A 9190-nucleotide genomic window follows, 5' to 3' on the forward strand; every position below is an offset into this window, starting at 1 on the left:
AAAAAAAACTGATCCAAGATCTGAATGCTACACCAATGTCTGTCACTGAACTGCAAGATTTTATAGTCGTGTTAATAGTACATTACTGCTTAATAAAGTATCAATACAAGATTTGCTCTTTAAGTTCTGCAACAAAAATATTAGTTTTTACAGTAATGATGCATCAAGTCATATTTCATCAAAAAGCAACAAGATACTTAAAAAAATGCATTTATTAAAAATGAAGTTGGACCTTGGAAAAAAAAATCTTGTTTCAGAAAACATATGAACATTTTGGTGACAGAAAAGAGTGCACAAAAGTATAAACCAGCAAGCATTCACTGAGTATTTGGATCAGCGTTGCTCAAATGACAGATTGAAATGTCTGCTTGGTTGGAAATCATGCAAATGTGTTTTTTTCTGTGGAAAAGTTTCACTGGATAAAGCTTTCGCTGAATGCTACCTCAGGGAGAACTGCACAGAATATTTTGCACCTTTGTTCATAGAGGGTGGTTTCAGCTGTGTACACACTTTGCATGAGGTCTCCTTGGTTCTGATTTCAAAGAATCCCACATTTCAAGATGTGATACAAAGAATAAAAACCAACTGGGTGAACTGTGCACACATCAAACAGGAACTCTATTGTCCAGTTATTGGTTAATAATAACAGTTTGCATCAGGGTGAATGATTTGGAAGGTCTTTCATATGATGATAAAACCATTTTGTTTGAGACAGTTTTTTCCCATCATGTCAGACATTAAATACATTAAAGATTAAGCCTATTTTTTCCATACAGTTTTTTAAAATTTATTCCCATAAATTAGCTGAATTTGCTTAGTCGTTATATTAAGAAGGTGTATCATCCAAGAAAATTTTCCATCTTCTACAGCTTCCCTGTCTGTTTAAATGTAAATGCAATATATGTGTAAATATTATTAAATCAAAAATTAATCCCTATAATAATCGAGCATCTTCATTCTCCACAATCAATATGTGTCTTTCAGCCCTCCTCACTAGTTAAATATTAAATGCATTTAATACTGTGTACATATATTTATATGCCTGCTTCAGCCCAATGGTTCTCTCTATGTAACAATAATATGGTGTTTCTGTAAGAGGGGGGAAACAAAACCTTCTTTAAATCATCCACCACCAGCTACCATGTTGATTTCATTGTGTACTTGAGGCTCCTGAAAGTGTGAATAAATGATTTTGGTTGTGTAGTGAAGGCCCTTTCACATTATTAATTGCGTCTGAATCAGTGTTACTTGATCCTCCTGGAATTTATCGACTGTTCTGAGTGGGCCTATCGTTATTAAACTTTCACTTGAAATAAAGTCCCAAGCAGCCGAAACGCAAGGTTTCTGTCTGATGTACTGTAGGCTATATTCTATTATTCATCTGCCTCATTATCAAATCTAACAGCAGGGTGTGTCGCGTTGTTATTAAGGCGTGCTGGATATGATGAAATGGAGAAAAAAGGATGCCATTTAGGCCGAAGAGAACAATGCTGCAGGCGAAGATTGGCTGCACACGCCAATCTCTCTCTCTCTCTTTTTTAGGGCACAATTTGGCCACCAACTAAGCCTCATATATGACCAGCTGTAACCCATATTTCTGCTCTCAGAATCTATTATTCACAATCTGCTGAAATGTGCTAGATTCGCATCATTTTCTGGCCACAGGAAGGGTTGAGGTTAGACATGCAGCCTCAAAAACATGTCATCCGGTCTGAACACCATGGACAGCGGCTAGCACCTTTCATTCCAGCACCTGGACAGCGACTCATGCCCACAGCACAACTGTAACATCATAATGGTGTGGAAACAAAAGCCTGTTGTACTCCAGCGGGCACCACTTTGTACAAGACTGTATGGGACCTGTGTTTCACTCAGGCTGTCAAAAAATGGACGGTTGCAGGTCGAGGGAATCGATTGATACTTTTGGTTAAGCCTGAGCCCCGGTGTGTGCGTGCGCGTGTGTTTATATGCGCGCGCGCGGTCCGGCTTGCCCGTGTCTCCATAAGTGACACAAACCGGGCAAACCTGTCTGTCAGACTCACGCGCTCTGACAGGGGCGCGCGTCTCTGAAAGCCGCGGGTTCACATCATATTAATTCCCCTAAAAATGTTTTGATTCAAAGTAGTTTGTATTTTATGTTGCCAAGGGCAATCGAAAAGAGCTATTGCCGGTAGTGCAGTCAGTGGAGCGCGCGGGCCCAGAGGCGATAACGGTATTTAAGCAACGGAGAGTAGCCTCGGGCTGCGGCGCGAGCGGCGGGCGGGATCACACGCGGAATCAAGCGCCTTTTACGAGTTTGCCACGAAAATTAAAGAAAAAGAGACAAGGGCCAAATGCCATTCTCCTCATATTTTAACAACAATGTTTATAGCTCCCCCCAAAAAAGCCCGCCAATGTCTTGACAGAAGAGAGGGTTGTGCGTGCACGGGATGTGGTAGCGGGGGCGCGCGTCTGACAGATCGGCTTGATCTGTGAAGCTGCTGTTAGAACTGAACTGGAAAAGGGATAGCAGGGTGATTAAAAACACAGACGACTCCTCCTAAGTAGGATCCGCATTTCTTGAGTGATTTTCTTTTGAAAAAGGTTATGTGAATATTCATGCCGCCAAAGCCGCAGTCAGAAAGAACAACATTAATATGATCTCGGCTGAATCCGGGGCCCCGCTCGGCATTAGCATATCAAAGCGTCCGCCCGAGGCGAGAGAAGCTATCGATACGGGAGCGGGAGGTAAAGCAAAGATTATTGGTTGTGATGGTTGCAGCGGCTGAGCTCAGGGCCAAATACGGCGCACCATTAACCGAAAGTGATAGCGAAGGGATTCCCGCGTCAATCCGAGAGAAAAGCCCCAACACCTAGGCAGAGCTGATGAAAAATTAAACCCGAGACACAGCCTTTCCTCTCAGTGTGGAAAATTGCACACAGTCCCCTCTAAAAAAAATTAAAGAAAAAAAATGCTTTTCATGGAGCAAAAGATCCACAGCGTGTTTAAACCCACTCATGAGGAAATTGGCTGGCCTGCTTTGGGTGGATGCAGGCCGGGGAACACATCCACAGCTTCCCCTTGGAAAAGCTAACCTTAGCCGCCACATCTTTGGTTGCTGTGCCAGATTAAACACACAGGTGCTAACACATAAAAACAGCAGCTGCATTACAGACACACAAACCTGACTGCTCTTCTTTGTATCCCACAAAAACATTTACTTTTAATTTTTTTTTAAAAAAGTCCACAAATGCAGCTGCGAAACTATTAAATACTAGGTTACTTTCTGGCCATTTCAAAAATATTTTCAAATTACTATAAACGTACACATTTGTAAACATTAAGAGGATACAGAATTGTGTTGTTAAATTAAACCCAAATCTTACTCATTTGTAACAATATTTCTCTATTGTAATAATATTGATTATTTAAATCTGCTTTCATATAGACGTCTGCGCCATTTTTCTTTAACAAAAATCGACACTGAATTTATGATAACTCAACCATGAATATTAAATTAATAGCATATAATATTATTATTACATGAAAACAAACGCACGCCGTCAGTCTTATAAAATATTACCCACACGTCTGACTTCAAAATAAAAGCTTCTGGCGTAACTTTAGTGTGAGAGGGCATGTGTCAAATGCGCGTTTAAGTACAAGGCCTATAAGTAACTGTATCAGTACACTAGAAATATAAGTCATCACATTAATTCGTGGCATTTTAATCATGTCGCCAATCTCAAAGCCAAGGTTTGGTATGACTGGTGTTTAAAAAAACGTGGGTGTTGAGTGACATTCTGGAAGTGGGGAGCACTGCCTCTGCGCCTGTACGGCGCTGCTGTTTAAATAGGTGACAAATCGGGGCCGTTCCTGCTGCAGCGTGTTGACAGCAGACAAGAGAGGAGTGTTCCGCCTGTTTGTCTGTCTGCTCGCTGTCTTGTCGTGTCGAGCCCGTGAGTGTTCACGGCCTCCGGTACAGCAGCAGCAGCAACAATAACAACAACCGCAGCAGAGAATAAACGGGGGCCTTACCTCTCCGGATGACGCCCCCTTGGCCGTTCAGCACGAGCCCACACTGCGCTTCCACGGAGCCCTGCGGAGACACGCACTCATTAGGACGAGCGGGGAGGTGAAATCACTTTAACCAGATTCTTTTTGTACACCGCTGGAGCTTCCCAGCTGCCAGGCTTCAGATGCAGCAACAATTAGTGCGGTTTGTTTCTTTTTTTTCTCCGTATGCGGTGAAGTCATTCTTTAGGACATCCAGGACGTGAATCCCCATTTTCCCCTTCTTTTCACTTGCAGCCACACACTAAAAGCCAAACTCATGCAGTCACGGGAGTATATCAGAATAAATAAAACTGTGACAACAAACACTGGGCATATGTTGCTCGGTTTTATGTATATTCAAGATCCATATACAATGCAAACAAAGAATACAAATCTAAGTGAAATGTCAGGTTTGAAAGTAACACCATAAAGCTTCTCTGTGCCCGTGCAGACATAGATCAGTGCCTCAATCCTATAATGGATAAAAATGATGCATTCTTGTAGTTTTAAATGACTCGCCCCTTTTAAATGAATTTTGAAGGTTTCCAGGTGTCTTTAATTCTTCCATATTAGGGCCCTGCAGATTTATCCTCTGACCTCTTTGGAATGCCGTGACCCACAGGTTGAAAACCACCACATCTATACAATTAAAACTCCTTCAAAGCACCGCAAAGTTCACAGCAGAAAGAGCTTGGGAGGGGAAAAAAGCACCTTACTGAGTCCAAACACTGGCCCCTGTTGCACGCCCTTTGAGCAGTTTTCTAGTGTTGGAAGCCTTTTTGTTAGAAAGTGTACATCACTTAGCAGGCTTTGAGTAAAATTGAGGGCACAGCGAAATAAAGCATGCAGCTCACGGCTTACCCAGAAACGAGCTTAATTTGAAAGGCTCCAGGCTATAACCGAGGACAGCACAACTCACGCAGACTCAAAAATGAGCAAAAGGTTTGCAGAATTTACTGCAGCCACCACCAACCTGTTGGGGCATCAGTGTCTGTGTACACATAAGCAACCAGGCTTCAACATATATGTAGGCCTACGTGCACGAAAACCTGTTACCTCCGCCATTTTTCAAGATGCAGATCAGACTCGCGTGCTATCAACAATGTCATCAAGAAAGGAGAACACGCGCTTTTTTATTCAGAAAATGCTTAATCCCCCCGCGTGAGCCTCTAGGCCTGGCCCACGCAGAAGCCCCCGATTAAAATTAACTGGGAAAGAGAGCTTGTTGTTGCTCCTTCTTAACCAGCTCCTGCTCTGTTTCTTTTCTTCTATTCCGAAGCTAAAGTGATTATAAAATCAATATACAAAACGCAGAGGTCTTGCATGAATTAGCTTAGTGACGGTAGAAAGGTGTGGCAGCTGCTTTTGTTGAGCATGAAAATCTCTTTAACCCGCTCAAAGATGCGACCGGGCTGCACGAGACCATAGGCGCATCTGTTCCGTCCATACATCCGCCTCGTGTAAGCTCAGGTTCACGAGCCGTTTCTTTCTTAGCGTAAAAAAATGGTCAAACCTGTTAAGCCTTTAAAAAAAATCTCGAAATAAATCTAATATTTGCATTAACGAGCGTGCATAAAATGAAATAAAATAAATAAAATAAAATATGAAAAATGTTAAGCAAAAATATGTTGCAATTATCAGTAAATTAAAATGTATTAAATCATATGTAGAAGTCTTTATTTAAAAAATATTTAAAAAAAAACAGGCTGCACTATAAATGTATATCTATAAGATCCTATTTGAAGACTTAGAATAATCCCTGGGTTATATTGCCACACCCCATATTATTTATTAACAAATATACATTTATACATCTATAAATATATTAAAAAATATATAACATTTTATATTTTTATTCCTTAAAATTACATGCTTTCTAAATATTGTGGCACTAAAAAAAACACTGTATGCCTAAATATACCTCGTAAATGAGTCGATAAAAGCTCGAGTAGAGGTGGTAAATAGTTAACGCGACTGAAATTATGTGCCACTGTGTTAAATTGTGTTTAACTAGAGCCGCGTTTGAAGCAGCTCAGATGTCGCTGCATAAGTAACAAAGTTGATTGACGTTAAGTCGGTAATTGGATAAACTACGGTGCTTTATGGTGCTCGAGCAGGCCATTGTGCCCTGAATCCCGATCCGTTAATCCGCCCTTTACCGGAGAATAGAGCAACCAGCGGCTTTTCTTTGCCTCAACAGACAGCCGGACACACACACACACTCGACCTCTCTCTCTCTCTTTCTCTCTCTCTGTCACACACACACACACGCTCAAGAACCGTGCGAATCCATTTTCATCTCGACCATTTCTTTACATCGAAAAGAATTATGTAAAATATGGGTCACGTGTGTTTGTGGAAAAATAAAGGGCGGATTTCACAATGGGATTGTATAGACTGCCAGTCAATTAACCTTTAGAAACAGGCTTGCTTTTCAGAGGCACTGTGCCGTGTGGACTTGACATTTACTTAGCCTGTTATAGTCACGTTTGCTTTGGCACCAAACTTATCTCAAGATGATATCCATTATGACTTACAAAAAAAAAAGAAAGTAGGACAGAGTCGTTGGATGGGGATAACTACAGACCAGTGCAGCTTTGTGAGTGTCATAGACAACAGACAGATGAGGCAGACAGGCAGACAGACAGACATCTGGCGCTGTCTTTCTGTTCAATATTTTGGGATTGCTGTGCTACAAAAGGGGGGTAAAGTTTTTCAATAGTAGGCCAGTGGGGCAGAGATACTGGGGCACTGGGTCTTGTGACAGCTAAGAGGGGCTGTTGCCCTTCTGTATCCTATTGTCGGCTATCCTATATGGAGCAGACTTAATAAACCGGAGAAGCGAAGCCGAAGGAAGGGGGCACAATAACGTGTTCGAGCCGTGTGGAGAAGAGAGTGTAGAAAGAGAGGTATGGAGGCCACCGGTACCTGCAGGTCGTCCGCCGCAGGCGGAGGGAGGCCCAGGCCGGCGGCGGGCAGCAGCCTCTGGTCCGGGTGGTGCATACCGACTCCGTAGGCCTGTGAGCCGTGTGACGTCATCAGCGACAGGTCATGGCGCCGGTAAGCGTCGAGGCAGCCCAGCTCGCGCCGCTGCTGCTCGTCCAGGCACGAGGACTTGAGGGCCGAGCGCGCGTTGTGCAGATTGATGAAGTCGGCGGGCTCTCCGTGGTGGATCTGCTGGTAGTACTGGCCCGAGTGCAGCGAGTTCAGGCCGTAGGCCTCCGGGGCCACGGCCGGGTGGGAATGCTGGAACTCGTAGTGGAAGGACTGGTGGTGGAGGGGCGTGTACTGGTGGTTGGCCGAGAAATAGGGTGAGGCAAACTCCGTCCCCGCCGGTGCCGGGTAGGTGAGCGGGGAGGAGGAGGAGTAGGCGACCGAGGAGTTGGCCACGGACTCCAGGCAGCCGAGCTGCATGAGCCGGTAGCTGTTTGATCCGTCGTGACGTATCTACAAGATAATAAAGAGACGGGGAAATATATGAGCCGTGTCATTTAGCATCAGCCGGTGTCTCCTCTCTCTGCCTCCCAAACACACTCAAAAACACAACTCACACACTCAAAGCGCTTTTTCCCCCCCACTTTAAACCACCTGAAGGAGATGTCATTTCCACACGCCCGGGAGGGGAACGAACGCGCGGCAACAGGAGCCATCGGTATTTTTTTCTTCCTCCCTTTGGCATGCCTGTCACTCTCCTCGCAGCGTTTTAAAAGGCGTGCTGTTATATATTATTATTATTACCGAGCTGCTGGCAAATTTACTGTCCCAGCTCTCTCGCTCATTGTGGATGGGAGGTAAGCAGAGTGAGACACAGCGGAGTGTTCCGCCCTAAAATGTCCTAATCACGCCGTTACCGGCTCACACACACGAGCCCCCTTTGCTTCCACACACTAGTAATAAAAAAAAGCCTCGTTTTTACCGGGAGCTGCACCGATTCATTTCTCCTTCCATGCATACTTTTATCTCTTTAATATCCTTGCGATAAATTATATTCCACTTAGAGACTCCCTGAGAGCAGACGCTATCTCGAAATGCTTCTGTAACTCCCTTCAAACCAAACAGTACTTATTCCACCACACACCTGCTGTAATTTCACAAATTAAAATCTGTAAAGTAAATAAACGAGCCTTACCTCTGCGTCGTGGACAAGTCCGGGGAAGGTCGCTGACATTGTGCTTTCTCCAAAGTAACCCGTATTTTTTTCCTCTCCTTTCTGGCCGGATCGAATAATAATAAAAATGCCTTAAAATCCCCAAAAAGCGAGAGAAATGGAAAAGTCCCCCCTCGCGTGCTCTCGGTAACGGTAGAAAGCTGGCGGAACGCGAGCGTCTCCCCTCTGCACGGACGGGGCTGGCTCACGGATTTTGTACTTGCAGGGTATTTCTCGGCTGATGTCGTAGGTCCCTTGGTAATATAGAAGTTTTGAAAATTAAGCATCAGCACTGAGGAATGGGAGGACAATAGACGGAGCGGAGCATCCCAGGAGACACGGAATAAATATTGTATCTTCGCCTTAATAAGGAACCAAGTGCTTCTTTCAACATTTTCTACGCTTTTTGTGGACATTTTCCTTTTTGACCCGTTTGTGTTTTCACGAGGTCTTCTGCTCGGTTTCGTCGGGTTATTATTATTATTGTTATTTTTAATATTTTTTTTTTATCCACATTGGCTAAGTCATTTTACAAACAAAAATGTGCGGATTTTTCAACAGAAATGTAAGTTTGCTTTGACATATTTTAAAGCTATTTTTGATTTAAGAACGGAATGGACGTAGAAAAAAATATATGAGATTTTCTTCTGTTCTTGCAGCAAACTTGTAATGAATTTAGCGAGCTTTAACAGGGGGGGATAATTATGAAACGGCAGGTTTTCGGCGCTTTCTGCATGCATCAAATGTTTTTAGATGAATTACCATCGTTTGCTGCTCTCATGCTGTTTTTATGGCACAATTTAAATGCGGGATTCAGTAGAAATTTATTTCATGCACACAGAGAGAAATAAGCTCTCACAGACTTTATGAATGTATACACCAATTTAAAATATTTTCCACTATTGCTAATTATCGCTTTAGTTATTTACTTTCACGTGCTTAAGGACTGGATTAAATCGAAGGAGGAGGTCTAGTTATTATGATTATGATTATCATTATTTACATTT

General features: G+C 43.2%; 1 protein-coding gene across 1 annotated transcript in view; it reads right to left on the reverse strand.

The window, feature by feature from the left end:
• The window catches only part of tfap2d (transcription factor AP-2 delta (activating enhancer binding protein 2 delta)), a 14483-nt gene extending 5835 nt beyond the window's left edge, over positions 1 to 8648 (reverse strand). Inside the window, exons 1-3 of the mRNA XM_005931561.3 lie at positions 8166 to 8648; positions 6965 to 7483; positions 4019 to 4079 (exon numbers count right to left, since the gene is read on the reverse strand). Coding sequence (XP_005931623.1) covers positions 4019 to 4079; positions 6965 to 7483; positions 8166 to 8204 — 619 coding nt within the window. The 5' untranslated portion in view covers positions 8205 to 8648. The remainder of the gene's footprint in view (positions 1 to 4018; positions 4080 to 6964; positions 7484 to 8165) is intronic.
• Between the last annotated feature and the right edge of the window lie 542 nt (positions 8649 to 9190).

The sequence above is a fragment of the Haplochromis burtoni genome, unplaced genomic scaffold, assembly GCF_018398535.1.
Source record: "Haplochromis burtoni strain Fernald_Lab_line unplaced genomic scaffold, NCSU_Asbu1 Contig_147, whole genome shotgun sequence".
Lineage (NCBI taxonomy): Eukaryota > Metazoa > Chordata > Actinopteri > Cichliformes > Cichlidae > Haplochromis > Haplochromis burtoni.